Source organism: Mastacembelus armatus, chromosome 21 (genome assembly GCF_900324485.2).
Source record: "Mastacembelus armatus chromosome 21, fMasArm1.2, whole genome shotgun sequence".
NCBI lineage: Eukaryota > Metazoa > Chordata > Actinopteri > Synbranchiformes > Mastacembelidae > Mastacembelus > Mastacembelus armatus.
Window position 1 is genome coordinate 24,500,069 of NC_046653.1, and position 26,580 is coordinate 24,526,648.

Below are 26,580 nucleotides of genomic sequence, written 5' to 3' on the forward strand. Positions count from 1 at the left end.
CAGCCTGCACTGACATATTAACACTGATTTATTTTTAATTCAGCAGTTCATTATCATAGCAGACTATTAAATGCTAACATAGCATTTTGCTATTAAAGAAATGATTAATTAAATTGTCTAATCTAATTATCCCTTTAGTCCCAGAGCAGTGTATCTATAAAAATTTATACTTAGCAGATATTCTTTACTGTCCCTGTGCAATTGATTAGTTATTTAAAAACAAAACTACAATGACAAGGGTTCTGATTAGATTTTGATTTGTTTAAGTCCAAACAAAAATGCCAAATATTCCCTGGTTCCAAATTTAGAACAATAGAACAATGAATGAAGTAAATAATCATCAGATTAATCAATGATATTGAGTTGCAGTCCTAGTTACCATGATAAACTTTCCCAGTGAAAAACAAGCCAATACCTATAAACCTGATTTAAGCCCAAAGACGACTGGCCAGACAAATGATGTCCCAGGAGATTGGAAAAGATGAAAATGCCTCAAATATCTGTATTTGTCAAAATAAACAAGCCTAGGAAGGAGAAGCACAGAGCGAGGCCACGGAGGAACGTGATGGAAAGAGGCCATTACATGGAAAATATGGATTATTAAGGGGATGCAGGGTGAATCATAACAAAAACACTAAAAACCTAAAAAGACAGCAGAACAATCAACCACAAAACTGCCATGAAGGGTCAACTAAACTCGATAATTAGTGAACAGAAGAGTGTGGATTAGTCAGGAGAACATGCATAAGACTATGCAAAATACAAAGAAGTCCTGCATTATCATCAGTAAAATGTAAACTTACTTATTCTGCAGGATGATGAGGACACGCATCCAGACAAAAAGGTTGAGAACCACATCTATGATTTTTCTGACATTTTGCAGATCAAACTAGAAAATAACGTGCAAACTAATCGTAAGCTGCAGCCCTAAAACAGACTTTCAAATGGATTAGTATTCAGAGTGTAGGCCGTGACACTGTCAGGTGAATATGTGCTCTCAGCCGACCTCTGTCAGAGCTGCATTTCATGATTTCAATCAAAGGGCAGCCTGAACAGTGTTTTACTGTTGTGTAATCTGACAGCTGCAACCTGCAAAACAGGAGGACAGCTTTGTTTTTCCATCCATCATCTAGACCCCCTTAGTCCTAACCAGGGTCCCAGGGATCTGCTGGAGCCTATCCCAGCTCTCTTTGGGTGAAAGGCAGGGGTCCACCCTGGACAGGTCACCAGTCCATCACAGGGCAGGTTTGTTTTTATGGATTTTAAATCTCAGAATAAAAAACAGACACGTCACCTTAAAAGGAGGTGCTAGACTAAAACAGCCACATGCATTAAACAGGCAGGTACTGTAGTTTTCATTGGTAGGTAGTCTTTAAAGACAACAATGAGAAATGTAAAAGTACACAAAGACACCTGAGGTTACTATAATGGGAATATGTAGCAATGACCTGATGGACCTGCCCAAAGAGACCTGGGATAGGCCCCAGCAGATCCCTGAGACCCTGGTTAGGACTAAGAGGGTATAGATGATGGATGGATGGAACCTGATGTCTGATCAACTTGTTTATGGCTGCAGTTAATCATTTTCATTGATCTGTCTCATCAAGAACCAGCTGCTGCCTTAAATCCAAACTGGCTCATTTTAAAAACCACTAGAATGGATTTTAAAGAGGGGGGGGCAGGAGGACATGAAATATTGGATCATTTTTGACACCAAGCTCTTACTTAAATTAACTACTCAAACTGGAAAAGCAAATAGTAAATACAAGTGTCATATAAAAGGAAAAACCTTTACATTTAAAAAGCTGTACGTATGAAATATTTGGCATTTATATTATATATAATTTTCTGAACTAGCTAATCGCTCACCAACTACACTGTATGAACAGAATATACACTACTGGGTAGTTCAGTTTATAATAAAACATTTTATAAACCTCTCACAAACAAACATTTCTTATTTCTAAAGCAGCTACACGTGTCAAACAAATGCAGTAAAAAATGTAGGTGTAGAAGCACGAAGTGGCAGAAAATGGAAATAAATAAAGTACAAGTACTTCAAACTTGTACTTGACCACATACCGCTAAGCTAACGACAGAGAAAACAACGTGCTAATGATGCTGACAACAACTTTACCGTGTCCATAAAAACAGTAAATTTATATTTAACCGACAAAAGTCAAACTATTAAAACCACAACAACAACTTTAGTGTCAGAAAAACTGCACATTTACGATTAACCGACATATGCAACATGGCTAGCGTTAGCGTTAGCTAGCCACAACAGCTAACAGCTAATCAGTAACCAGCGCAAACAAAACAGAGCAAACAAAACAGAAAATATTAACTTACATGTTTGAAGACAATGGTTGTTCTTTCTCCTTCTTTATGGGGCAATAAATATCCAGTTTCCGTCCATAGTTGTGTCGTTTTCCACCACAACTAACGCTAACGCTAGCTTGACCGTTAGCTCATAGCATTAGCTCATAGTGTTAGCTAACGTCGTTAGCAATCTCAACAACGTGTTTTAGTTTTTCTGTTTTAGTTTTGCTTAAAACTGTAACAGTCGTGATAAACCAGAGTCAGTGTTTAACCTGCTCACTGACGAATCAACAGACAGCTGTCACCAAACTTCACTGACTCCGACATGGTTTTAATCCGAGCTGCACCTGCTTCGTCTGGACGCACTTGACCTCACAAACAAACAGAATATAAACTTAAATACCCACATTTTTAATATACAATAATAAATATACAATTTAAACTTAAATATCCCAATAATTTTTCCTATATAGTCCTTTGGGTGATGTTGCTTTTAAAGTTTATATAAATATTAGTTGATGAAAAGGAGAAGTATAATATTACAATAAATTCAGTGCCATTGTGGTCTAGACCTTCGTTATGGAAAAAATAAAAGTGCCGAATTTGCCATTTGTACTTCCTCTTTGCTACATATCATTGGACGTGCTGATGACTACACACAAAGTATTTTGAAACTGAAGAAAAACCTTAAAATGTGAGGATTCTCCGGCGAGTTCAGCGGTTATAATGTGTCAACCTGTTCATGACGCACGTAAGAGATAATTATACCCTAAAACACAATGAAATTAAAAATATAAGGCTGTGTGGTCACACTTCACATTTGAGTTCCTCTGAAATGTTGTGAAACAGAACTGGTATTAAAGAAAACCCCCAAATACAGTAAAAGTACTTCACAATTGTACTTAAGAGAGTACAGTAATAAAGTAAATTGTATTTAATTTGATTCCACCAGATGTACATTTTTTTCTTCTCCTTACAAGGAAATTCTTCTAGATATAACCATAATAAAGTAAAAGTCTGAACATTGTCACTGTAACTATTACAAAATTATATAGCTCTTTCCAGGAAAATTCATAGGAACCTATTAGAAAATAACATTAAATAATACAATTTCCCTACAGAACAACTGGAATATTTATCACGGAATAAAAGATTCTTTCATCGTCACTGAGTAGACGAGTCAATAGTCCAACAGCCATTTTTTTAATAATGGCTAATAACACCACTTACTGTACACCGAACACGCTTAAAACAGGGATTTTGTTTTTCAGCTACAGCAGAGAATATATATAAACTCTGAAGTACACAGAACATCTGCAAATCAAGAACTGTCCATTTAATGTACCTGAAAGCTGCTCCATTCCCGCTCCCATCCACATCCTGCCCCACCTGACCCCCTGTAAACAAGAGATCATGTCCAGATCGTGTCCATGCGTTATGTTTGACCATGCACAGGCAGCACCAACACTGAGCTGCATGCAGAAAGAAGATTAATGCATTTATGGAAAAGCTGCAGAACTTACATCTCGACTTGAATGAACAGAAACGACATCTGTTTAGGAGCTCTTATCTCCCTTACACATACAGTAGATGTGAATGGAAATACATAAAAGCACTCTTCACAGACCATGTAATGAATATTACATAATAGTAATTAATAATGAGAATTATGCAACGAATGCTGGAGGTTGACCACGTCGCCACAGGAGTCCACAGTTTGAAACCTACACCTGACTGTAGCTTTGGCAAAGCTGAAGTCCCTTAATAAACCAGACTACTTGGTGAGGACACCTGAAAGTTTTCCACTTCTACAGGAAAAACATTCCCAGATGTGACACGTGCCAGGGCAGACCACACATGCAAGGAGGGCCGCTCCTTGCTATTTGCCTAGCTACGTAAAAATAGATTTGCTCTCATCAGCAGCCTGAAAAGCAACTTTGTCTGGTATAGAAAACAAACCCATCTCCGTAGTTTTCATGTGCAATGAAGACAGACAAGCCAGCCCACAACGAAACAGAAAAGTGACTGGCTGGCCTGGGCCCGTTGCCCCCCCACCCCTGCTGGCAGCTGCCCGTCCTCCGGCTCCAGCAGGGTCCCGTTGCGGAGACTCTCTGTACCGTTCCCCATCTCTTCCCTGAGCTCCTGCTGGAGCAGCTTGGAAATGAGGCTGTTGAAGCGGTTCTCAGTGGTGGAGACGACCTCTGAGGAGGCTGTGGTCAGGTTCAGCTCAGCAGGGTCCACACACATCCCGCTGACCCTGGCAAAGACCACCTCGCTCAGATCCAGCCCCGCCACAGATGAGGGTGAGGCGCAGGGGATATCCCGCACCAGCTTGTAGTTTTCCATCCACTCCTTCAGCCACTGCAGGGAGCAGTCACAGTCCCAGGGGTTTCTGAAGACGTACAGGCGGCCCAGAAAGTAGATGGGCCGGAAAACAGGGAAGGGAAGGGTGGTGAGGTTGTTGCTGTTCAGGTGGAGCGTGATGAGGCTGGTCAGGTTCTCAAAAGAGCCTTCCTCAATGTATACTAGCTGGTTTCTGTCCAGGTACAGGATCTCCAGCTCCACCAGATCACTGAACCAGGTCTTGGACACATTGGTCAGCTGGTTCCCCCCAAGATTGAGCATCTTGAGGCGGCTGAGGCCCTTAAAGGCGAGTCGGGGCAGGTCAGACAGCAGGTTGTCATTAAGGTAGAAATTCTCCAGCTGCACCAGGTCCTGGAAGGCCTGGTCATGGATCACGTTGATGCGGTTCTCCTGGAGGTTTAGGTATCTGAAAAAAAGATAAGGTGGACATTACATGTGAGATTTTCAAAATAAAACTTTCTTACTGTGACTTACATCAGGCGTCATAAAGCAGCATGCGAAGGTGAAGTGCGCCCAAAACCACAATTTGTTGGTTCACAAACATAAAATCTGTGATTTATGTGACAAACACTTTGCTGCTTCTGTCATTTTTCAAACCAACAAAGGAAAACAGCAAATTGACATTTACAGTAAACTGAATTTCCTTTAGCTTTGGGTATTTGAAAAGACATGATGTTTTTATAATCTGTGAACTACAGATTATTCTATAGTAGAAATAAGTTTCATCCATCAAAAGGAGAAATGTTGTATCTACCAAAACATACAAAAGGGAAAAGCAAGTGTTCAAAAATATTTTACAACCTCAAAATAAAAACCACTGCAGAGTGAAGCAACCAAATCCATGTGCTGTGTGTCTGCACAAACAAGTCGCACATGTAGTTTCACTTCTTCTTCTGCTTTTCAAAAAAAAAGAAGTGCGTATTACTTTATTTGGAGGTGCCCATCTAAATCTCATCACAGCAAAAACTCTGGTCATGAAGATCATTGCAGACAAATTTTTAATTTTAGAAGATAATATATTGATAATAATAATAAAGCTGTACTTTAATGACTCGTTATAATGAATCTGTGTTTGGATGAAGAAATATTGTACAAACACACGTTTCCACTCAGAAAACATATTATAATAAAATGAGAATAACAAACAGGCTCTGGCCTGTTGCTGTGATCACTGGTCACAAGGTGAGTCAGTTCTACCAGAGCTACTTCCATCCTGGGACTTGCCTGAGACTCCCCAGGCCCAGCAGGGAGTTGTAGGCCACCGCCTCTATCTTGTTCCTCTCTAGGTAGATGTGAGTCAGGTTCTCCATGCCTCTGATGGCTCCAGGGATCCTCCTGAAGTTGTTCTGGAAGCAGAGCAGCTCCTTCAGGGCCGTTTGCTCGATGAAGATGCGGTCTGGGATGTTGAAGAGGTTACAGTCTGACAAGTCCAGACGTACCAGCTTCTTCAGCCCCGTGAACGTTCGTGTGTGCAGGTAGCTGATGTACTCGTTGTGTGCCATTTTCAGGTCCACCAAGTTGGGCAGGCCCTGCAGGACCAAGGTTCGGTTTGGTGTTAGATATGCAGGTTAGAACAAGGACTCTCACCAGCTACTCAGCAGTGTACTCTACTCAAAGGAACCAGCTGGTGATTCAGTGTGTGTGAGTCCACATCCCATCCAGAGACTGACGGCACCAATTAATGTGGTGTCGTCAGCGTAATAACGTGTGTGAGTCCAGAACCTGGTTCAGCTTATGGGTCTGTGCCGTAGACCTCCATTGTTGTCCAAAAACTATTAAAAACCCAGCAGGGAGCCAGACTGCTGCACTGGCTCACATGGTTCTTCCTCACCAACAATAGGAGGCCCGTCTTTTTCCAAAAACCAGTTCCAGACGCTGAGAACGGCCGTCACCGTTTACAGTCTCTGAAGGAACCATGAGTCCACTGGTCTCTGGTTCTGCTGCTCCTCCAGCTTCTCTTTGCTCACAGTAACGACTGGAACTGGTTTTTGGAAAAAGACGGGCCTCCCATTGTTGGTGAGGAAGAGCCATGTGAGCCAGGTCAGAGCTGTGGCTCCCTGCTGTGTTTTTAATAGTTTCTGGACCATGAGGCTTGGACAAACATTTGAAGAAGTCACTTTGACCTCTGGGTAATTGCAAAATTAGGCTATTTTCCAACTAATGGGTTGATCAAACAAGTAGCAGATCCATAAAGAAAGTAACCAGTGGTTTCCAACGTGATTAAATATGTGTTCATCTAAACTAAATATAGAACTAAAACTCATCTTATACATTAATGCATCAGAACAAGAGCATTTTTCTACTTTTACATTATTTCTGTTTCTCTTTCAGAAAAAATCTGAGCAGACCTTGAATGCTCCAGGTGTAATGAAGGAGATGTTGTTGTGGTCCAGAGACAGAGACCTGAGCGAGGGCAGGGTCCCGAAGGCCCTTTCAGACAGGAACTTGAGTCTGTTCTTCTCCAGGTTGATTGCGACGGCCTCGCAGGGAAACTCTCTGGGCAGCTCCGCCAGGCTGGAGCGGTCACACAGCACGCTGCAGCTCTTCTCCTGAGTGCAGGAGCAGGACGGCGGACAGGCCCGAGCGCACGGCCAGCGCGCCGACACCGCCTGAGGCAGCAGCCACAGCACTGAGACTGAAAGGACGACAGAGGGAAAACGACAGTGCGGTCAGTCTGGGAAAGAGGCGGACACGTCTACACTCAAGAATGACGACCGACGTGACAAGAAAACGTGTTAAAATGCACTGATACAGCAAATTTGCTGCAATAAAAATCCACAGTGATGTCTCAAAAACACACACAGGAGAGTCAAGTTCAAATCTTGTTTTTTCAGTCAGTTTAATGTCAGTGGTTTTGTTGAGCCAGAAACTAAGAATCTGCAGAAATCTAAAAAAAACATGTCAACATGAGTCAAAAAGAAAAGATCAGTTCAGCAATGAAGAGACTGATTTGATGTTTGGGTCACGTTAACTGGTTTGTCCCAGTTTAGCCTGATCGGTCTCTGTCGAAGGAGGCAAAAGCAAATTTCTGGCTGGTTTGCAGGAAAAAAAAAACAACAACTTTCCATTAAGGTGCAGAGAAATGACGAGGTGTTTCTGGAGTGAGGAAAGAGAAGACAGAAAATGGTATGAGAGCATTTTTCCAGCTGGGCAGAGAGTGAAGGGATTGACACTGACCGGTGAAAGTGATGACAGTCATTACTGTGGCGTCTCATCTGGGACATACCAGGATTAACAGGAGCCTGAAACAGCACAAACAGAGCACAGCAGCATTTAAGAAGAACTGTCACAGATTCCATTAATACCTGACTGAGCCAGGACTGAGGTTCAAGGCTTTAACTGGTTATAATGGGAACACACTGCGTCACAACAACAGGCTGACTGAGACTGACTGAGACTCTCTATAGTCTCTTAGTGTCTCTTCATAGAAATTTAAAGCCCCTTTTAGTCAATTTTTGTCTCTATAGCAGTTTGTTTTCTCTTTTCTTTGTCTCCTAGTAGTTTTATGTCTTATTATGGTATTTTTTGTGTCTTTGTCATGACCAACTGTTCAGTGACGTCATTGAGAGGCTCCAAGGACAAACAGAAACAAACCAACTACCAGAAACTCAGGTAAAAGGAAAAGGAGCAACATACCTGTAGATCTTTGCAGAGAGCTGCATCCATGTGTGTTAGGACTCACAGTCCAGACAGCTTCTTGTGTCCATGCTGCCCACGGCGCAACTGAGCCAGTTCACCCAGCTGCTCTGCTGCTGAAGTGTGTGTGGTTGTGCTTTTACACTTCATCCTCCCCTACACACACACACACACACACACACACATCAAAAAGCCATCTCTTAATGGCAGTCAAATCCCCAGGATGGAGGGATGGATGGAGGGATGGATGGAGATGGGCGGTTGGGCAGGATTACAGAAGCAAAGAGAACCTCTCAGACCACACTACTGAGGCAGGGCAGTAACTTACACCAAGACACACACACACACACAGCATGAATGTGTGGTTAGTTATCAGAAGTGCAGATGCTGAATGGATCAGAGGATCAGCAGGGCTGCAGCAATGTGACCTGAGGGGACAGGTGATCGGTACAGTTTGTTAAATAAGATACAGACCTTCCTCCAGAGGGCTGAGGATGAGCTGAGTGAAGCATGGAGGCAAAGATTTGCAGAGATTTGGTGTCTCACTTTATTTCTTTAGTCTCACTAATTTCATTCTGAGCCTCTCTTCATTCATTTAAATCAGAAATTATTCACCAGGGTTTTAATGGGTGTGAGTGGCTCAGCGGTTATGAAACCGTCTCAGCACATTAGAGAGCATGTGACCTTTCATGAGTAACATGAAAAACCTTCCTGAAACTGGGGTAAACATGGTTATCCCTGCAGGATGAGGGCTATGTAACCACTGTTTGGTCTTTTCTCTGCCTAAAAAGCTCCAACAAAATCAGGTCAGCTCTGTTTTTTTAGATAAATGATCATTTTACCCTCATGTCACCAGAAAGTCTCATAAAAAAATGTTAAATGAAGAGACGAGACGCCATCGGTGTGACATAGCGCTGGATCTGGGTCATCTGGTTTTTTTTAGGTCACCTGGTCTGGCTGCCTGCAACACATTACACACATGATTGTTCATGAGCTCGTTCTAAAATCAAACGCTTTATTAATCTGCTGTAGTAACAGCTTTAGCTCTTACAGGAAGGTCTTCAAAAAGATTGTTACATGAGGCTGAAAGGATTTTTCTTCTTGCATTTACCAGCTGCAAAATACATGCACACCAATGCATTACATATATAGTATGTTCAATATTGAGCACACCCTCACATGAAACCAAATCATACCTTTGCAGCACCTTCTTTCCTTAGTGTGCATTTTACATTTCTGTTTAAACCAGGGGTCGACAGCTCATGGCCGATTACCTGGATCAGGTGTGTTCAGCCAATCAGAAGCTCGAAGGGAAGTAAATCTGCAGGATGAGGGTTGGTGACCCCTGTTTAAACCGTCTCATGGTGGTTTTCTAAACCAGCCAAGATATTTCTGGCACATCACCTGACTAAGTGCACAGTGAAGGGCAAACAGCCTGCAGGCCTAGAAACTGTAGTAACACTGAAGCAGATGGAACATCAGCCCGAATGTGTGGTTAAGGTTCGCTGCACTACAAGTACTTTTCTTGGTTGAACAGAGATACGACTGACGCGTGTCCTCCCGTCAGTTCTTCAACAGGGCTGTCCCAGCACTGACGAGCACAGGTCTGCGAAAATAACACAACTGACACAGTTGAATTTACAAATGAAGTCTTTATATTTTGTCAAAACAAATGAAGCCCGTCCAATGGATACCAATTTGAGTTTCAGCCCACTCACCCAGTATCCACACACGGCAACGGGCCACTTGCTACAGGATTTCTCAGCACAACTACAGTACACAAGTCTTCATGAAACATGCTCGATTTTCCAGATATTTGCATTCAAACATTTTATTTTGGTAAAATCATACAATTGCACAGCTGAGTATTTCCCCATGCAGTGCAGGAGCCTATTAGCTAATACAGAAAGCAAAGCCTACATCTAAAGAGCCCTGGGGTTCTCTGGAGAACGTGGAACAAGTCTCTAGTTCTGCCTGCAGCAACACACACAGAACCTGCTGTTCATTCCAAACAGCAGCTTTGTCAAATCAATGCTGCAGACCTGCTCCATATCCAAGGAGAACTCCAGAGGCTTCTTATATGCAAATACAACAATGAGAATAAACCACATGTTTGTTTCTTTAAGGATTGCCATGTGCCAGACATTCACTGGAGAAAATCATCAGGTCAAATTAAAGAATCGATAATGCACACAATTGGAGAATCTGAACACTTCTGCACTGATATGCTTAGGAAATTTATTTGCTCTGACAGCTTTATTCCAAACCTTGGCATGTTTGTTCAATTCCATTTCAAATTTTGCTGACCAATTAGTATAATCTTAGAGACGACTGGCCCTGAGGAGGCCCTGAAACAGCTGTGGATATTATTTACCGAGTCCAATGTATCTTAAACATTAAAAAGCTCACACTACCCCGAAATATATAAATTTCACGCATACAGGTGACATTCAACATTCAAGTGCCAGTGTTTTTTGTACTGTCTTTTGGTCAAGTGTCTGAAACTTTCAAAGAATCACTTTGAGGCTTACAAAAATAAATATTTGTCAAAAATGCTTAATAAATTACACAAAACTAGCAGCAAAAGTAGAATCTAGAAATCTGTGCAAATGGCTAAATTCCCCCAACTGCTAAATCCCCTGGTCCCAAATAAATCCTGGTTTAAAGTTGAGAACCCTTCCCCTTTGTAAACAAGCTGCGTTTTCCACAATCTCCTCACACACATATTTGGAAGCTTAAAGACATATCCAAGACACCTATATAAAACTCTAGATGTGCAATAAAAGAACTCTTGTAAAACTTGATGGGCACGACATACAAGGGCCTACGTAGCTAAATCAAGTAGCACCATTCAATCTCAAGTTCTCAACACTGTCAGTGCATCCGCTTTTAGTTCAATGTCTTAAAAAAACTAAAGTTTCAAGGCACAACACACCCGATGAGGAAAGCGGGAGCTGAAACGCCCCAGTTCTCCTCCTCTCGATGAGGGCTCCTCTTTGAGAGGAAAAGCCTGCGCTGGCTAAAGGAAGCCACAGGTTTTTATACGCGTCTGAGCAGATGAACTCCCAGAGGACCTGACAGTATTTTAATGTTCCATAAAGGAAGTGGACGCTCCCACATCTATGGCCACTTCCACAGTTGCACGACGCAGCAATGGAAACCAAAGCCACCGACTATGGCGGTGCACTGTTAACCACACCCCTACGCCTATCCCCCCCACCCCCGCCCCTCGTTCCCCCCAGTGGTCGGCATGCTGCTCTACCCTGCTCCGCTCTGCACTGTTTGATAAACCTCAGTGATCACTCAAATGCCTGTCTCTTAAAGATGAACCATGCCTCCAACGCAGCTTGAAAAGAGAAAACGTTTGTAATTAAGTTAAGCCTGCGACTCAGTTCACGTGTCTTTCCTCCTTGACCAAAAAACAAAACACTTGCAAGCGTAGAATACCATGTGGGCCCCGTGGCTGCCGCTCGAGTCAGCAAACACTAACACCACGCTCTGCCGCCCCGATGCTGTGGTCCTTGATGCAGCCATTTTGAACTTCACTGTCAAGATGGCAGGCATTTTGTGTGTTGATACACATTTGTAGAGAAACAATTCAAAAACCAAATAACGGACTTTTTTTCAACTCCGCACACGCCTGCACCCAAAATGTCAAGTAAAAATAAAACAAAAAACACCGCCCACTTAATGTAGCTAGCACTTGGTAACATACTAGCTGCCTTAACACTGTCAAGTCAATTGAAAAACGTGGAGTAACAAGTTCCAGCATCGATTATTCTGGTTCAACCTCAGCGATCGTTGGCACTGAGCTTAATGACTTCTGTGTTCTTAAGATTACAATAGGAATGGTTATTTCAAACACTACATAACCATGAAAAGGAGCCTGTCCAGGATAGAGTGAGCAAAAAAAGAAAGAAAACAAATGTAACTTGTCCCTTAGATTAAAATATAGTTGCTTCACAGAGTGGCCCAGGTTGTATTAGACCAAGTAATGGCTCCATAAGCTGTTTGACTATAGAAAAGGCTACATGATGTTCCTGCAATAAATTTGAAGTTCAAATGGAATCATGACTCTGGGAGCCACAATACCCCAGTGTTTGCCAAGGTTTGATCAAGTCCAAGCTTATTTTACCTTTCCTAATATTTTTCAAACAAAACAATAGTAAAAACAAATTTAGAGCTCTTGGCCATGTTCCTCTAGTGAAATGAAAACATAGATTTCCTGTTTAAATTCAAAAAGGCACAGTACATTAACATACAAATGATCCTCAGGTTTTTCAATTGGGTCTTTCCCCCCCCCTCACAAAAAGAACAAAAATACTTGGAACAATGAAAGCCCGAGGTTGCTATCGGACAATGCATGTCAGCATCCATGCTCACTGAGGTGTGCGAATCTCTGCTGTCTCTGGTGCAGTGCACGTGCTGGTGACTTTCCATCGCCTCGTGCTGCACTTCTGTTTGAGTGAAGCGAATGGCAGAGAACCAGGGTTGGTAATGTACTGTGTGTCAGTGAAGCTACACAGGGAGGGTTGTTATGGTCTGGCTTAAGTTAACATGTGGTTTCCATTGGGTTGGCATGGCAACCTGTTCCTATGGTGACTAGTTGCCCCACCAATCCACACTACCAGAGTGGCTGTAATTTCCTCCATAGCCATCGTTGCTGTAGAAGTTGCCACCGAAGCCACCTGTGAAAGACGAGGTCAGATCAGTCAAATGAGCAGCAACTTGACAAAGACATAACTTGTGTTGTTGCACAGGCTGTCACTGACAAACTCATGTTTATTTACAAACTCAGCTACAGATCAACATGCTGAGCTATGTGGACCTGTGTTCCCTCAGTTTGAGCTCTGGGTTTGGTCTCCACCACCTCCTGAGGGAAACCTTTGGCTCTCTAGCTGCTAAATGCTCCACTACGTTCCACAGCTGGTCTCTGACTGTCTGCTGCTGAGCAGGTAGAGGACTGGCTTTTTATAGCTGCTGAAACTCTGAGGCCCAGAATCAGGCTAAAGCACTGGCAGGGAACCAAAACCAGAAAGTTGGGTCCTGACACTCAGCTGAAGGTTTATCAGTACACTGTTTCCTCCAGTGTCATTTGTAAGAATAAAATGACTGATTATAGCTGAAATCAAACTGACATGTATGTTTTTCCATTAGGGGATATGTTATGCAGTTTTATAATGAAATGAAGCACACAAAATGTTGGGGAAATATGGTTTCCTCACCTCCAAAGCCACGGCTTCCTCCATGGCCTCCAGTGTTACGCCCTGCACGGTTTCCACTGTAGCTTCCAGAGCCCCCAGGCGTCTGACGATAGTCTCTAGCTCCAAAACCGCCAGAGAACCTGGACAACAACATTTAAACTGTTAAAGCAGATGTTTCCTGAAAGTACAGACTTCCAGCATTAAAAGTCTGATGCTCTTTGAAAAGCATTTAAACCACTGAACATCTCTTTAAGCAGGTCACTGCTCACAACATCTTTGGGTTATGGACCAAAATAAACATTTAATGAAACTCACTTTGCCCTTTGGTCAATAACCTGAACAATGAAATATGTCCATCCAAATTGCCCAAACTAGTTGAGTGAGCAAACAACAGACATGGATCATTAAAGTAGGCGTTATGAGTTACCTCTTTGAGCGTCCACGGGTGTTGCTCTTGTGCTGGTGCTCGTAGGCAAGGCTTTCAAGCCAGGAAGGAACTTCCTGCTTGGCCTCCAAGAGAATGTCCAGCAAATCTTTGGTTATGTTGCTGTTTTTGTCGTTAAAGAACGACGTGGCCAGACCTGCATGAGACGGAGCATGACAAGGATTACACAGTCACAGATAGATTCATGTGTAATGGGCATCAATTGATAAAGTTCATACCAAGGTTGCCCACACGTCCCGTACGGCCAATACGGTGAACGTACTCCTCAATGTCACTGGGCAAATCAAAGTTAATGACGTGCTTCACATTGCAGATGTCCAGACCTCTGGCAGCCACCTGGAAAAGTCAAGAGATGAAGAAAAATCCATTAAATATTACTGGGGGCTTTGGTGAGAATAACAGCTTAGCAGAGTTTCCTTCTGTCAATTGGCCTCGTTTATTATGTAACTTCAGTTCTGCCAACAAAGTGTCAGTTCAGCCAAAGCCATAGAATCCTCACTGACCCAGTTGGCCTGGTTCCCTCCAAGGTTTTTCCCCTTTCAGGAGTCAAAGAAATGCTGCAACCTCAACATTTTGAATACAACTCTCTCATAAGGTGCATAGTGGCTTCAATTACAATTTCAACTCAAGCCTTTATTTTCATGGAAACATTTAATTTTCAGACTTTCTGTAAACATGACTTCTACATTAAATCTGTCTTGGAGAGAAACAATCCAGGGTAGACCTCAAAATGTGAGAATGAAATGTATTGATGTATGGCCATACACAAAAAGGTACATGCCCTGGATTATTCATGCTTATACATTTTGTCCAGACAGTTTACACTCTGCACCTTCAAAACACCAAGAGAGGCCAGAGGGACAAAACTACATGAAAATGACAAAGATTAAGGGAACATGATCACTTACAGCTGTAGCCACCAAGATGGGGCAGCGACCAGATCGGAACTGATGCAGAGCCTCCTCTCGGTCTCTCTGGGATCGATCTCCATGGATGCTGGTGCAGGCGTAGCCCTCGTGGTATAGAAAGTTCTCCAGTGCATCTGCACCTTTCTTGGTTTCCACAAACACCAGAGTCAAAGAGTCTTTGCCTGCGCAACCGGAAACAAAAGACGAGGAGACAAAGGGGGGAGAACAGGATAAAGAGCATGAAAGGAGAAAGAAAAGAGGATGAATTGATGACTGGTTGGATAATTGAACAAAAAAAGAAAAGCAGGAACTTAAAACTGGCAATTACAAAATCATGAAGTAAAAGAGGAACTCAAAAACAAAAATGTAAAAACTCAGAAATGGAGACAGGGGCTGCATAAGAAGCTTTACATTCACTGACAACCATTAATTGACTAAAAGGCTTCAGTTTATCTGCACAGTTATGGAGATAACTGAGTAACTGTGTTTGAGCAGTTGCTGAACTATTAGATTACAATCCAAAAATTAATGATTATCAGAACAAAAGCTTGAGATAAAAAATGGCTGAGGGGTGATGGGATAGGACAGGCCAGGCCATTCCAGGTACTTTAAAATTTGTCAGACTAACTTAAGACATCTAGTTTGACATTTCCACTGAGGTGACCTTTCCTGAAGGCTCTTTACCTTGGATGATGACAGCCTAGTGTGTTTTCACAAGCCTGTCCATCACATAAAATACTGTTTGTCTTTTCAATAGTGGGAGCTGCTCCAGTTACCATGGAAACAGCATAAAAGTAGTATGTAAATTATTTGGCGCTAAAAAAAAAATAAAAATAAAACTGAGGCAGCATGTCAGCTTAGGAGCAGAGGGACGGGATGAGGTGTGAGATGTGATGTTTCTGGCTTGTGGGTCAGACTGAAGCCATGTTCACACTTACCTGGTTTCTCTGGGGCCTCTGTCACATTTTCCTGAACCTCACTGGGAATAACTAAGATAAAACCAAACCGGCCAGTAAACGTAAGGCTGCTCAGTACACAACTTTAACAGCTTTAAGATCATGAGAAGTAAACTCCCTTACACAAGGCAAGTGATGTCAGTACCTGTGCACCCCATCAGGTTTTATTATTCCCCTTTAATGAACATTTGTTAGAGATGTAGCAAAGTCAATATTAGCTTGATATGGGGCAGGCTGAAACACAGGATGATGGGTTAGAGCCTAAGGCAACCTTCATCGGAGGAAAAAAAAAGAAGCACAATTGCTGTTTCTCACCTGTGGCATTGAGCAGGTCCAGGAGGAATGACCTCTTATCAGATTCCTCTACCCAAACCACCTTCTGGGTGATATTTTCTGAAGTGGAACCAACACGGCCCACTGCCAGAAAAATGTAGTCCTCCAAAAAGTCCCGAGCCAGGATCTACACATTTAAAAAAAAAACAAAGATGAGTACGCAGGTATTCTCCATACTGATTAACTATGTGTATACGTTAGCCTGCCCAAAGGACGTACCTGGATCTCCTTGGGAAAGGTGGCACTGAACATCATGGTCTGGCGGATGCCTTTAGGAGGCATTGTATCTTGCTCCACAATGCGCCTGATCTGTGGCTCAAAACCCATGTCCAACATGCGGTCAGCCTCATCCAGGACCAAGTAGCTGCAGAGACATTTTTTAAATTAGAAAATGAACAACACTGATGCTGCCCTAAAAAGACAAACCACAGTAACTACACAGAAACAAAGTTAAGACAAGAAACTGATATTTTACAAACTAAAAAGATAATATACCAGTTACTATGCTATGCTTTATTTCTCCAGGGTTTAATTAAAAGTGTTCTCTCATTTCACACAAAGTAAATCCAATAAGCAGTGTGATACTGACTTGCAATATTCCAGACCAATCTTGCCCCTCTCCATCATATCCACCAGACGCCCAGGTGTGGCCACCAGCAGGTGACACCCCCTCTCTAGCTCCCTGATTTGCTGGCCAATATCCGCTCCACCATACACCACACAGGGACGCACTCGTGAGCGATAGGCAAACTAGAGTGTAGCAAACAGAGGAAACAGTTCAGCTTCAAGATGCATATTCCCTCAATTTAAGAGAAGTGTTTAGTGTCAGATGCAGGCAGCTCACCTTTCTCGCCTCATCATAGATCTGCAGGGCCAGTTCTCTGGTGGGAGCCAGGACAAGGGAGATTGGATACTGCTTACGACGGCCATACCTTCCATTCTCAGGAGGCTGTAAAGAAAAAAAAAAAATTAACGAGTGCAATGGAGGATATTCTCCATCTTTGTACATTTTCTTTCCCCAGTACCTGTCCACTGCTCTTGGAGGCCTGCAGAGCATCTCCTGGTCCTTCAGTGTAAATCTGACTCAGCACTGGTAGCAAGAAGGCTGCAGTCTTACCAGAGCCTAAAAGACATAGTTCCATTATTAGGAATAAAAGTAAAACATCACTTCATGCATGAAAAAAAAACATTCAGGGAATAATCCATCAACCTTTGATCCTAGATGAAGAGACAGTAGCCAGAAAAAAACCTGGCTGCTCTATTTAAAGGCAGTGAAATGCACACTGAGAATATATAGAAACACTGACCGGTCTGTGCGCAGGCCATCAGGTCTCTCTTGGACTTGATGATGGGGATAGCATGTTTCTGGACTGGGGTGGGGCGGGTGTAGCGACTCAGGTTGATGTTCCCCATGATAATCTCCCCCATGTCCACATCATGGAACTAAAGGATATTAAGTGCTCACTCAGTACGTTTACAATGAGATGTTACATAAATCCACATAGACAAAAGAAAGCCTTTTCAGTTTTACCAATAAAAACACACACACACTCCTGAGTATACACTTACGCTTTCAATGTGGGGTGGGCAGAGGCTCCCAGTGGCCTCCACAGGAATATCATCGTATTTCTCAAAATTTATCCCAGTGTTGCTTCCGGAGAAAAGCTCACTAGAGAAGAAGTTTCACAAAGTTCAAAATCAGTCAAACAGATCCAGACGGCTGCTAGTTTTATTCTGGGAGCAGAATCTGACTTACTGTTCCAGGCGCTCATTGGGAGCAGTGGGCTTGGACCAGTCATCCTCTCTAGGGTCCTCCACCCAGCGGCTATTTCCGCCACCAGCAAAGCCCCCACGCTCATATCTGTATATATACACACACACACATTGAGTGTTGAAGCAGAGGTAAAACATGGTTTTTGCAACGCTCACACTGAATTCAGACTTTAAATATCACTGACAATGCAAATAGTTCATTTTCCAGTTTTAGGTGGAAGAAACTTTCTATACTCAAATTAGAGCAAATGACAATTACTTTTGTTTACATTCATGCAATGAAGTACCAGTGGATTAACATGTAAAGAAACGCACTTGCAGCAGCAGTCGACTTTACTATTGATTTCTAGGGGTGCCCAAATAAGAGGGAGGGGGAAAAAATCCAAATAGGTTTAATCTGTTAATGCTACAACAGGTAAGAGAACTAAGACTTCATTTAATACCCCCGCACCCTAAAATAAAGCATTTATTTCATGTCTGAACAACACAGTGCCTGCATGTTATTCTGTATAACCATATTCATTTCTGAATACCACCTTTAATCCCAGCATAATCTTTATTTCAGATTCCCAAGTTTATTGTGAAGTCAACTAACAATGTCTAAAAACAAATGCAACACAGAGAAACCCTGAATCCACAGAGGACTGTTACAACTTCACCCACCTTCCCCTGGAGCCTGCACTGCGGTCATTGAAGAACGCAGACTTGGACCTATCAGAGCGTCCACCAAAGCTGTTGTAGGCAGCATCCCTGGGAGCTCCTGCCCAGTTGCCATCTTTGTTGTCATAGTTGCCAAATGCTGCAATGAACAAATAAAGACCCATGAGTCCTGTGGAGGTTTTTCTGCAAATTAGTGATCAGACAACACTTCCTCATTAAAGCAGAACGCAGCCTTTTCCTTTAAGTTGTCTAGGTTCACTTTTTACTTTGTTATAAATTAAGTTCATTTTAAAAGTTACTGCTAATCAATTAGGCTTATACAAAGTAAAAGTCTTCAGGTGCAGTAACAACAGTAAGAAAAGGACAGACAGCTATAATCAGGAAATCCCCACCTGTACTTGTCAACGGTTGATTAAACGAACTTCCGCCCCTGGTACCACGGTAGGCACCACGCCCACCTCTGTCATTACGGGGAGGTCCACGGCCTCCGAAGCCCCCATTTGTGCGGTTGTCGTGGTAACCATTCACTAACCCATTGCTGCGACCGTTGTCCCATCCAGGTGAGTCTTCACAGGGAAAAACAAAAGGGGGAAAAAAAATAACATAAGAGTGAGACAGTAAACACTGCACATTTGTCAGTAAGCAAGTTGACATTCAGCTGCATTCAGCCCTCACTAGCCATTGGCTCTGACCTGTTCACCTGTTTGGCCTAACTGACAGGTAGGACACGACACTTAAAGCTTATATGTTGGAAAGATACAACATTTTCATGGGTAAATTTAATATAGAAAAATAAAATAATTAAAGCAAGGGAAGTTCTACATCTGTACAAAAGAATAGAGGCAAAGAAACCAAAGGTTTTAGGTTAAATAATGATAACACAACAGTGACTTAAAAATAACCACAAAAAACAGGGTAGGATGACTTTTCTGCCCGAGCCCTGTCTGCCTGTATGGGAACATTTACCACAACGATCTGCCCAGCTTTGCACACTGGCTGTCTCATCGTTTCCATCGGTGGCCCCACTGTTATCAGTGCAGGCTGAGGATGAGGCTTGGGGGGGGGGGGGGGGGGGGGGGCAACGGACAGTTAGTGCTGCCACAGTAAGGCGTGCCTGTAGCTGAGGCTGTGCTACAACAGCATAACAGGGCAGACCGACCACACAGCTCTAGTCTTGCTTTGAAGGAGAGTTGGTTCAGCCAAACGGGCTGATTCTAGGTCTCTGATCGAACACAACAGGTAAATACTTTACCCCCTTCAAATAAGCCTTGTAATGCTTCACACAGACAGACACTGATCTCTGTGCTACAGACTAGTTTTCTCTGCGACACTGATCTGAGTTATTAAATTTAGAGTAAAGCATGGAACCCATTGAGGCCGATGAATTGTGAGAGTTCAGGGAGCATTGAGGACATCTCAAAGGTGCCTTCCAGTTAACAGGGTCATAAAATTAGGTTCAGACTGTTTCACCTTCAAGTCACATGTACTGAAATAATTTGAGATTTAAATATTTTGGTAAGCAAAAATTTCCAATTAACAAAAAAAAATGAGAACTTTAGAATTTAATCACTCAGACTAGTATCTCACAAAAAACATTACATGCAGCAAAGTCAAACTAACTTTTAACAAAGGTGACTTCACATCAAACCACCAAAACAAACAAAACCAACTCCAGTATCGAGTACTGCAACAAGGCAAGTCACAACCAGATCACAATGCCTGCTCTTGAATAATCACCTGCAGTGATGCATCATACCAAACGTGAAAGGAGCAGTAAAGAAATTATTCTCCTCGTCCAAACAATACTGACATGACCTCAGCATGTGTTCGATAACGGCAGAGGAAATATGTTATGCAGGTTGTGATGTTTGACCAGGAAATCAGTGCAAAGGATAAATGGACAATAGCTGTAATGTTGACAAAGGAAAAAAAACAGAGCTCAGGGTGGTTAAAAACTGATACGACGGCTTGGTGATTTGGGGGAAGTGGTTCCATAAGTCCAACACTGCTTGGAAGAGGAGAACATGTCCGTCCAACACATTCACATATGTTTCAGGTAAATCTTGATCCACTTTTTTGTTTTGATCATTCCTCGACTCCAGAGCAAATCAACACAGTCAAGAGATCCTTGAGCTAACTAAGCTTGCTCAACTTCAAAAGCCTGGATATTGCAAAGGTGTAAATTAGTTTTAACACTCACCTAGCCTAAAACAATCCGGACATTAAATTCAGAGTGCAAGGCAGCTACCTAAAGGTCACCTGTTCCAACAATCATTCGACTGGAAATGCCAAAGAAAAGGCCACGAACACCTGAAATCGCTCTTTCACAGAAACAACACTGATCTGGTTTCTAATCCACCACCAAGATCTCAATTGGTTGTCTTCCCAGCAGAGTCATGTAACAAATAGCAAATGAGGTGGAGCAGTCTGCCACTGGAACAAATACCTTCATGCACTCAGGTTCTCAGCACAGTACACAGAAAGCTACATGGTCTATAAGAACTTAAAAGAACTGAGACTTGTGAATAATAACGAGGTGGGCTGATTTACGTCAGTGAACAAACAAAGGTCAGCTCATCCGGAAAAGAAATACTGCAGCTAATAGATTAAATGGTATGAAATGGTTCGGAAATGCAATAGGGGTACAGGTCTCATAGCTGATAATTATCTCATTTATTAGTAAGACAGCCACACTAGTGATGCAGTGCAGAGTCTAAGGCACCATCACCATGCATCAAAAAAAAAAAAAAAGCACTTTTCATTTGCAAGCGTTGACAAACACTGTTAGGCCCAGATTTCTGCTGCTTTTCTCATGTGACCATGATAAAGCGAGGACACACTGGTCATGCCTCTGTGTTCAGCTTTGTACACTAAAACTGCCAACACGCAGATGGCATGGCATGCAGGTAGAGGTCAAGGTATACCACATCGGCTTCGCCAGCCCCCACTGTAGGTATGGTAAAAGGGAAGCTCTTGAGAGGCCAGTCTTGGGTAACCTGAGCAAAAGTAGGGAAGCAGGCTATAAAAAGACTTGCCCATAATTACCAGGCTCATGCAGTATGAGTGTTGGGCTTGACTTTACACTAATAGTTACCAATCTCACAGTCATCCCATCCTGAAGTATAGCTATTTCTGTGTCTTTGTTGACACTCTGCCTGCCATGGTTGTGGGGACTGCTTAGAAGAAACTTTGGGGGAAATGCAGGTGAAATATGGGCTTGAATGTACAATGGAAACAAATCGTGGTGAATCCATTATATGCTTCAAATGAAAGAAGATTTCCTATAAAATATAAGCAATAACCCAACAAGCTTATGCTTGTTTCAAATAAAATCTGTTCCTCATTTGGACAGCAAGCATCCCAGCAGAGAGAAGCAATCAATTATGAGGTCACTACTAAGTGAAGTGCATCGCTCTAACCTAACCCTCTCCCCCTTCACACTGGCTTTGCTGGTGTGTAAAAATGGCTAATTCATGCATCTGGAAACGCAAGTTGCCCTCAGCAAAAGCAGACAGAAGGGACTTACAGAGGTTTACTGGTGCCACTGAATAACCGCACTGTCTACCAGCGGAATAAGCATTTCCTGCTGTGGAATAAGAAAACAGTAAAACGAGAAAAACGTCAAGTGTGCAATGACACAGTACGAGAATTCCAAGTTTGTTTTTTTTTAAATGCACAAATTATCTGAATATGCCAGGGACAGTGTCCTGACTTTAAACCTTTAAGAGGCTGAACAAGTACAGAAAAAACAAAAATTTAACTACCTCAACCACCTCATCCTGTCTATAAGACATGCTCACAATTCTGTACTGATTAAAAACATTCCCCCTTGTCAGAGCAGCAAACAGCTAGCACTTCTCTTGTCCCCATTGCATCAGCCACAGAATAAGCTTGGGGGAAAGAAAGCCAATGGAAAGTACTACTAAAATGTAGATCAGACAGTTCTGAAATTAGCCCCATTCTCTCACTTGAGCAGTCTGGGGTAAAAATCAGAGGCTTTGGCCATTTCACAGTTCCTCTTGTCCTGCTTTACGCGTGCCAAAATAAGCTATCATGCACAGACAAAGAAAACCCATTTGCCACGAGTTTCTTGTATTCTGTGCAAAATGAAATTAACGCACTCGACGGATCTGAAGTGTAGCATGAACACTGCAGAACAGAATTCTTTGTTTCGACTGGTAAAGATTATGTTAAATATCGCTTGGTTAAAGCCTCAATTTTCCTCAGCTGTGCTTGCTTTTACCATGCTCTGATGGGCTTTTAACATCAAGAACACCACACGCCAAACCTGTGTTGACTGTGGCTCAGTGGGTGAACGTCAGATCAAACTCACCGTTTTTGGAAGCATCTTTGTTCCTTAAGTGAGGTGGAATGTAACGCTCTGGGTGGAGGGAAAAAAACGTCACACAACACAATAGGACACATTTATTCACTGGTATTACTTACAAGTCAGCATGAACACAGGAACTTTCACAAAAAAGGTAGAATAAGCCCTGTTAGAATAAATCTGAGGTCACAGTAAAACTAGTCAGGCTAAACCACCGTCAAACAATCACAGAAGAAATATCTGCACAGCTCATTTTGTTAAAATATACATCTCAGTTGAAAATGCAATCACACTGTTCTACAAGGAGGAAGCCTCAGAAATGAAAGTAGCTCAATTTTACCACAATTGGGTCACTAATTAAGTGATGAGTGTTAATTGGCTCCAGTTTCCAAGATACAGCTTCAGGTCAAAACAGCATCAAAATATTTCAAATTTAGGAGGGGGTGTGCAATGTTGCATTTCTGCAAAATGTGATATAGCAATGAGAAGGGTGCCACAAAAAGGTTTTGGTTTACTGATGTAATATCTTGAAAACTCTAGCCATTAAGAATTAGCACATTTTATCTCATACGTCAATTCTCCCAAACTTGTAGACCAGTGTTACACAATGGCATTAAAAACAGAAACTGTGCAAGGCTTGTTAAGACTCACACTAAAACCTTTGACCAAATCTGTTTTATTACTTACTGCCGGATCCTCCGCCTTGTCCGTCAGAGTTCAAGTCTAGGGCAGCAAGCTACAAAACAACAGTTTAAAAATGCAATTAGGTTCAACATTTAGCAAACATTCAGACAAGACTCAAGTTACCCACAACTGTTCCTGTAGAAATATTTCCAGCAACGGTCAAACTGAAAATGTTTAGTTGTCCTTCATAGCTGGAGCAAATGATAAACATCTAGTATAACGATTAAAGTGTCATTCTAATTAGTTAAGCAAAAACGATGGTACATCTGTGGACATTTCTGCTCCAGTTCCTCAGACATAATCCAAATCTCTAGACACAGTCCAGCATTTTCTCACATTTTGAAGTCCAAATAACAAAGAGGATGGTTCAGAGGTCTTCAAAGTCTCCCAAAGTCATCAGGTAACAGGACTTTGGGAGACATCGACCTGGAAAAAATAAATCGAAGAGATCTTTCCATAGCCAATACCAGCCGGAGGAAAGACCACAGGGAACACTGAACGGTTCTAAAAGATTTAGTCCATTTATTAATACAGAAAACCCCTACATCAATCAGACTATTAAAGGGACTTGTAATTTAGCTAAACCCGACGGGGCCTTTGAAACAACCACCTAACAGGAAAATGCCGACAAATTCAAAAGGCAAAAAGTGAAACAATAGGTGCTGATAAATAGTCAGCTGCCTTGGCCAAATGTTTAATCCATGGACGATTAACTGGGCAGAGACCAGGCCGGTTCTGAGACCTTGATGGTCGCTAAAACCCGCTGCCAACATTTTTTCCTGCGCCACGTTTCAGGCTCAGGAGGCCTAGCATTCGCATTAGCATTAGCCGGGTTAGCTCAGGATACCGGCCGGGTCGACAGCTAACCTTGTACGTTCCCAACTAACAGAACTGAAACCCACAGGGTGATTCGCACGTCATTATCTTATTGAACCAGGTTCTAGTCAGTCTGTTTATGGGTAACAGACAATTAACCAGCTTGTGGGGAACAACGCACCTCCGCCATCACAATCTTCTCCATCGCGACCTCCATTTTAGCAGCGTTAGCTTAGCTCAAAGCTAAACCCCCTTTCTCCGGCGAAACTACGTTCACGTAACGGAAACAAATTCACCGTATTATAACCAGAACCCCCCCCCAAACTTGAAAGCACTTACCTGCTGATCTAGACCGTGTGGATTATCAACGACCACATGACTCATAACTAAAGAGAGTAGTGGGGTTTATTTCTGAAGAGAAAGGATTTTCTTTGTTAGCTCGACCGGCTCTGCTGTGACGTTAAATTATCTTACAAATAGCAAATAATACAATAACACGACGGCTACTTATGACGCTGGCTACACGGTTACGTTAGGCTTAAATAAATAAAACGAAGGTGACGGTTATAAATATAAATTCCGCTCAGGTTTCCAAATTAAACGAGAAATGTGGCGCTGTTGAACAGAAACCCCCTCCCGGCACGCTCGACCGTGAATGAGACACCGATCACGTAGCTACCGCGAGATATCGCTTCTGCAAACCCTGCCCGCACAAATATCGCGAGGTTTCCTTTCCGAACACACACATACGAAATGCAGCGATTTGCAGACACACGAACCCGTTTTATGGAACAAATGAACAAACAGATCCAGAAATACACGGCTATTGCACAAGGACTACAATGTGACGCAGGCAACTATGGAAATGCGCAATATTACTACGACTAGATGCAAAACAAAAACACAGCAACACTGAGTATATTCGACGCAACATCACAGAAACACAAAAATAGATTAAACGCAGGTATTAATTTAATTTTATATTTAATATAGGTAAAATTACAGATTTTGCCCACCAATCCACACTAAAAATTAGACAACGACAAATATGTTTTTGGAAATGATTTAAATAACATATTATATATATAATTTATTATATATTTTATTTCAAAAATGCAAAAATTTGCATTTTCATTTACAAACGTATTCGAGCTTGTTTGCGTTAATCCGGTCCACCTGTGACAAACTGATCTGATTGGACACAGTTTAGAAGACACACACACCTGTGTATATATGGTCTCAGTTCACACTGCAGGTCCGGACAGAACTGGACGTAGTCCAATAACAATAACGATAATAATAATAATAATAATAATAATAATAATATTCTTTATTGCATTATGTTTTTCATCAGGACACATCAGCTGAAAATATTACTTTTAAAACCTTGAATAATTAATTAAAGTCACATGACACAAACATCAGTTGTAAGTTCACACTTTGGATAAACAGAGTGACAATCTAAGGTAAACAGTGTGATAATGCATATAAAGATTATGGCCCTGTGAAGATGGATCAAACACTTCCTCCCTACCACAAAAACAATGGAAATAGGTGCATTTACTCAGCGATAACATTCACACAGAGGGAGAAGAGACAAGTGATACACCAAAGTCTCATCAGATTAGGCTTTTATATTGTGTGTATATATAATTATTTACAGGCTGTTTCACAGACTTGTTCAAAATGGAATATATGATCATGGTTTAAAATGTCCTCTATAAGGTCAGGAGGGCATAAGCTGGGCCAAAGCCTTTCCATACCTTCCTCCATCTCTCCCACTCCCCCCATCTGCCTTCTGTTCTGCATACAGTGCAACCTGTCAGGCCTGGTCCAGTCATTTACCCCCTGCTGTATGACGTACCAGGACAGTCAGGCCTAAGGAGACCATATGCTGCAGGGATAAGATACACCAGAGGTAATTGGCTACAAGGAGAAAGGCCAACTGGTGAGAGATTTCTGAAATGCCCCCCCACCCCTGACTCTTTCTCCTCAGGTCAAATAATGTCCTCTGAGTACATAACATTTACAAGATGACTGTCACACCTGCTTTTACATAAACCTGAGTCATAGTTACACTTTGAGTCTTTCTGCCTGTGGTTGAATGTTAAGTACACCAGGCCACGTACAATTTTTAGGGACTTGTTCTATT

At 42.2% G+C, this 26,580-nt stretch overlaps 2 protein-coding genes across 6 annotated transcripts; both read right to left on the reverse strand.

Moving 5' to 3' along the window:
• Positions 1-4,096: 4,096 nt before the first annotated feature.
• On the reverse strand, positions 4,097-7,885 carry nyx (nyctalopin). Its single transcript, XM_026296025.1, has 4 exons — positions 7,864-7,885; positions 7,035-7,321; positions 5,911-6,215; positions 4,097-5,092 (listed from the first exon to the last, which is right to left on the reverse strand). Exons 1-4 carry the CDS (start codon positions 7,883-7,885, stop codon positions 4,297-4,299), a joined length of 1,410 nt encoding a protein of 469 aa, XP_026151810.1. The 3' UTR covers positions 4,097-4,296.
• A 2,072-nt stretch (positions 7,886-9,957) lies between these two features.
• ddx3xa (DEAD-box helicase 3 X-linked a) lies at positions 9,958-25,091 on the reverse strand. 5 transcript variants are annotated; one of them, XM_026296410.1, is made up of 22 exons: positions 24,768-25,091; positions 23,616-23,664; positions 22,935-22,982; positions 22,128-22,187; positions 21,696-21,788; positions 21,526-21,597; positions 18,994-19,167; positions 18,605-18,740; positions 17,925-18,029; positions 17,738-17,837; positions 17,476-17,611; positions 17,194-17,291; positions 17,013-17,117; positions 16,758-16,918; positions 16,388-16,532; positions 16,151-16,295; positions 15,818-15,868; positions 14,880-15,061; positions 14,190-14,307; positions 13,954-14,107; positions 13,548-13,666; positions 9,958-13,010 (listed from the first exon to the last, which is right to left on the reverse strand). In XM_026296410.1, the coding sequence occupies exons 1-22, from the start codon at positions 24,810-24,812 to the stop codon at positions 12,925-12,927; spliced, it is 2,382 nt and encodes a 793-aa protein (XP_026152195.1). In that variant the 5' UTR covers positions 24,813-25,091; the 3' UTR covers positions 9,958-12,924. The 5 variants fall into 5 exon arrangements, with proteins under 5 accessions (XP_026152195.1, XP_026152196.1, XP_026152198.1 ...); XM_026296411.1 differs by lacking the exon at positions 15,818-15,868; XM_026296413.1 differs by lacking the exons at positions 21,526-21,597; positions 21,696-21,788 and having other exon boundaries at positions 9,960-13,010.
• Between the last annotated feature and the right edge of the window lie 1,489 nt (positions 25,092-26,580).

Bases quoted from the DNA above. Each gene is read 5' to 3' on its own strand.
- nyx (XM_026296025.1), bottom strand. From the start codon at position 7,885: ATGACTGTCATCACTTTCACCG. The intron at 6,216-7,034 runs GTCTGCTCAGAT...TTGGTCCTGCAG, and splicing joins TTACACCTGGAGCATTCAAG to GGCCTGCCCAACTTGGTGGA. The intron at 5,093-5,910 runs GCAAGTCCCAGG...TCTTTTTTTCAG, and splicing joins CTGGGCCTGGGGAGTCTCAG to ATACCTAAACCTCCAGGAGA.
- ddx3xa (XM_026296410.1), bottom strand. From the start codon at position 24,812: ATGAGTCATGTGGTCGTTGATAATCCACACGGTCTAGATCAGCAG. The intron at 19,168-21,525 runs GTATACCTTGAC...TTCCCTGTGAAG, and splicing joins GGGCTGGCGAAGCCGATGTG to ACTCACCTGGATGGGACAAC. The intron at 14,108-14,189 runs GTATGAACTTTA...CGTCTCATGCAG, and splicing joins GGGACGTGTGGGCAACCTTG to GTCTGGCCACGTCGTTCTTT.